The following is a 4,201-nucleotide window of genomic DNA, read 5'->3' as shown; positions in this document are numbered from 1 at the left end:
ACATTTGGGGGAAGGTTTTAGGAGGATGCCAGTGCTCAGACAACACTGCAACTCTGAGACTCAGCAAGGGCTGTCCTGGGAAATCTCAGAGGGAGTAGGCTGTACACATTCCAATACTTTTCTAGAACTTTAGAAGGGGACAGATGTCACGAACATCAAGATTCCTAGGGGATTAGACACAGGAAAAGACAAGAGGCAGAACAAAGGGCTCTCTGTGTGCTCTCTCTCTGACCATACTTCCTTAAGTGATCTCTGATTCCCTCCTCAGTTACACAAAATATGGCTCCTCCCATGGCCCTCTGCAGCGTATCCTGGGTGCTGCTCTCCTGCCTGATGCTCCTTTCTCAGGTCCAAGGTGAGATTATTCTGCTTCTTGCACTGGGTTTCCTGTGAGTGCTCAGGGCAAAGAGGAGGAAGGCTCCTGTGTGACAAACGTGGTCACGGTGAGGTATATCCCCACAAAATGAACCGCCTACAGTTTCTCCATCCTCACTCCTTCCTTCGGGGTAACTAGCGGCAGAGGCACTCCAGTGGTCCATTTACACTGGAGTGAGATGATTTCCCATTTTCTCAATGGACTCTTATTTATGTTGGTAGGTTGAAGAGGGAAAGCATGAGGGGTCAGTAATGAGATATGGGGAGGTAGAATGAATGGAGAGCTAACTGTAGGCACAGTCAGCCCAGAGCTGGGGAAGAGGTGGAATTTTGAATATGGGAGAAGGATAAAAGAAAAGAGATGATTCCTCATTTAATGGGGCTGGTTCAAGATCCAGGATCCTGAAAGTGGTAGCAACAGTGAGAGGTAGTCAGGAGTATGGTGTCACTTCCCCAAACACTGGCCTCATAGGTATTCCCCAGAGTCGCCTCCTAAAACTAATCCCCACTCTCCATTTCTCTGCATCCCTCGCCTTTATTTCCTTCCATCCCAGGTGAAGACTCCCCGCAGGACGCGCTCGCTTCAGGGATCAACTGTCCCAAAGGCTCCAAAGCCTATGGCTCCTACTGCTATGGCTTTTTTCTGACAGCAAAATCTTGGATGGATGCAGATGTGAGTAGCTGAATTTGCGCTAGCAGTTATAGGGGGAAGTGCACTAGAGACCAGGGTTCCGGTGTGGTTTCCATTCTGCAGAGTTTCCTGAAAGAGAGAATGAGCACGCTCATCTTTTGCAAACACAGTGCTTCTCACCTATCTCTGCCGGCCCCTTCCCCAGTGACATCTCAAGCTGCTCCTCAGTGTCTCTCTTCCTCACACAGATGGACTGCCAGAAGCGGCCCTCGGGACACCTTGTGTCCATCCTCAGTGCAGTTGAAGCATCCTTCGTGGCCTCACTGGTCAAGAACTCTGCCCACTCCTACTCATATGTCTGGATTGGGCTCAATGACCCCACACAGGTGCGATTACTTTTTCTCCTCTTGTTCCCTCTCACACTGCTGTGGCCATCCAGACCTGCACCTTGGCCCGTATACCTGCCCAGGAAATACCCTAGAGAGCCTGGGAGCTCAGAGATCCAGCGGGCTTTTCAGGGGAAAGGGAGGACCTCGAGGAAAGCTGAGTAGCTGAGTTCTGTGGATGGTCCCAGTCTCCAGCTGCAGTTAATCTGCCTTTGGGCATGTTTTGTGCACATTTCACGCATGAGGTCTTGTCATTCATTCTCTGAGTCTCCCTGAATATTACACATACTGTGTTTAGGGAACCTAAGTGAAGATACAAGGCATTTTGCTCCTAAAGAACAGACATTGTCGTTGAGTATCAGAGGGTAATTACAAATGCACCACCAATTGTTTCGCCAGTAATGTGCTACTCTGAGTGTTTCCATTGTTCTGTGTGATTTTGGCTTTGGGAATTCCCAGTAGGAGGAGGGATTAGTGGGAGCTTCCCAGAGGAAAACTCTGAGCAGCACCTGGAGGAACAGACCAACTGTCACGATTTTGGGGAAGGGATCAAGTGTTCCAGCTGAGGAGATGATGCACTGAGAACTCGAATGACCATTCAACCTCCCCTGTTGTCATCCTCTACTCCATAGGGCTATCAGCCTGATGCAGGTGGATGGGAGTGGAGTAGTACTGATCTTACGCATTACCGTGCTTGGGAGAAAATTCCCCCCACCACCCCAAACCCTGGCTACTGCGGGAGCGTGTCGCGAAGCACAGGTAAGAGACAGAGGAGCTACCTCGTGCCCGGTCTTTTCCATCCTCTCATCCCCCATTTCTAAGCTTGAATTTCAGGGAATGCTCCTCAGCTAGGATATGCAATGTTGGCTTGCCTTTCCCCATCTTTGTCTTCTCTCATCTCAACTCTCTTTGAATCTCCTTTCCCTGGAGTGGGATTCTGACCAAGAGGAGAGAGATGCTTTGGATCCTAGGCCAGAGTCTGAGAGCACCCCCCTTGGCTTCACCGGCTCCACCAGTCCCATTCACTTTAGTTCTCTTGTCTCTCCAGGATATCTGAAATGGAAAGATTATAACTGTGATTCGTACTTGCCCTATGTCTGCAAGTTCAGGGCCTAGGAGAGCTGAGAGTCAGCTCCCTGAGGTTGGTATGCAGCTCATCAAGGACTTGGGACCAGTGTGAAGATCCACCCAGGACAGGAATATTTTCTCCACACAGCCAACCTCACCACCTCATTCTGAACTTCCCTCCTCCTCAGCCTCATGTCAGGCTTTTTGGCATGTTCCATAGCCTAAGGTTTCAGAGAGCAATAAAAAATATTTTTTTGCATACTTGTGTGCTTTTGTGCTCCAGTCTCATAACAAGATTCTGAGGAAGAATTGGGTGTGGGAGGAAATCTAGGTCTTGCCTCTGTCCAGTTTCATACAGACCGCTGAGGAAATGACCAAGTGTATATTCCCAACAGTGCATTTGTGATGAGCACATGGGCCCTGTTCACAAAGGAGTTATATTGTATGGAAGGAAGACATTGATGTCCCACACAGTGTACTGCACATTCCTCCTGATGGTGTGACCCATGCAGCCTTAGTGGGGTCTGATGTCATTTAGAACAGTGCTTCTTAAAGCATTTGCTGTGAACAGTCCTTTCATTTTCTTTAATTTGCAACCCACCTTCTACCATAACTTTTGTAAAATATAGTAAAAAAAGAATTACTTGGACTTATGTTTATAGTAGTGACATGTAGAGCACTGGAAGCTCTCTTCCTTAGAACAAGAAAAAAATCTCAACATTTGGAGAACCAACAACCCTCCTTGGGCTAATCAGCCTGACATCTCCAGAGAAGTGGCACAGACAATATCAGTCAAGATTTCTATTAATGTTTCTTGAATTACTGGAAAATTGAATAAATGATGACATCTTTGAAAAGCACCGCTGACATGAGTGAAGAAGGGTGAGATTTTTAATGAATCTAAATATTTTCAGACCATCGTATGACTCAATACCTCACTGCCATCACCTTCCCAGACTCACATGTTGTGTGAAAATAAAGCACTTCGTCAGTTCCCTCACCTGAAAGGGGGATGGGATCTTGGCCAAAATCTTTTCTATGGGGGCCAGCCTGGTGGTGCAGTGTTTAATTTCACACATTCCGCTTAGGCAGCCCGGGGTCTGCCAGTTCAGATCCCAGGTACAGACCTACAAACTTCTTGTCAAGCCATACTGTGGCAGGTGTCCCACATATAAAGTAGAGGAAGATGGGCACAGATGTTAGCTCAGGGTCAGTCTTCCTCAGCAAAAAGAGGAGGATTCGTGGCAGATGTTAGCTCAAGGCTAATCTTCCTCAAAAAAAAAAATCTTTTCTATGAACGGAGAGCAACTTAGCATTGCCACACGGGTAGGGTTGCCAGGCAAAATATAGACCTCCTAACTAAATTTGAATTTCACATCAACAACAAATACTTTTTTAGTATAAGTATATATGAAATATTTTATCTTTGCTCAACTTCTCAGATATTTCATATTTGCCAAATTTGGGAATACTACATTCTCAAATGTATGGAAGAGATGAAAGGACAGTGTCTACCTTCTTAACTGATGTTTGGCAAGTGACTGTACCCTTTCTAAGATAGGCTTACAAAGAGGGAGGACCACCAATTACATCTGAAACTTAACTGCAAGCTCATTCAGTCCTTTGAGAATGTTTTTCTATTATTAACTGTCAGAGTTAGGGATTATCTTCTCTTTATTCCCTAGAATAGTTTGTATAAGATTGGAAATACATCTTTCTTGGTAGTTTGGTATGACTTTTC

General features: G+C 46.2%; 1 protein-coding gene across 1 annotated transcript; it reads left to right on the top strand.

Moving 5' to 3' along the window:
* The first annotated feature begins 268 nt into the window (after positions 1 to 268).
* Positions 269 to 2,688, top strand: LOC100068297 (regenerating islet-derived protein 3-gamma). The gene is made up of 5 exons (XM_001498156.6): positions 269 to 355; positions 930 to 1,048; positions 1,255 to 1,392; positions 2,025 to 2,151; positions 2,441 to 2,688. Exons 1-5 carry the CDS (start codon positions 280 to 282, stop codon positions 2,506 to 2,508), a joined length of 528 nt encoding a protein of 175 aa, XP_001498206.3. The 5' UTR covers positions 269 to 279; the 3' UTR covers positions 2,509 to 2,688.
* Positions 2,689 to 4,201: the final 1,513 nt, after the last annotated feature.

This window comes from Equus caballus, chromosome 15 (assembly GCF_041296265.1).
Source record: "Equus caballus isolate H_3958 breed thoroughbred chromosome 15, TB-T2T, whole genome shotgun sequence".
Classification (NCBI taxonomy): Eukaryota; Metazoa; Chordata; class Mammalia; order Perissodactyla; family Equidae; genus Equus; species Equus caballus.
Note: the sequence above shows the minus strand (reverse complement) of the source record. Positions and strands in the feature narration are given on the sequence as shown.

Bases quoted from the DNA above. Each gene is read 5' to 3' on its own strand.
- LOC100068297 (XM_001498156.6), top strand. From the start codon at position 280: ATGGCTCCTCCCATGGCCCTCTGCAGCGTATCCTGGGTGCTGCTCTCC. The intron at 1,049-1,254 runs GTGAGTAGCTGA...TTCCTCACACAG, and splicing joins AATCTTGGATGGATGCAGAT to ATGGACTGCCAGAAGCGGCC. The intron at 1,393-2,024 runs GTGCGATTACTT...TCTACTCCATAG, and splicing joins GGCTCAATGACCCCACACAG to GGCTATCAGCCTGATGCAGG.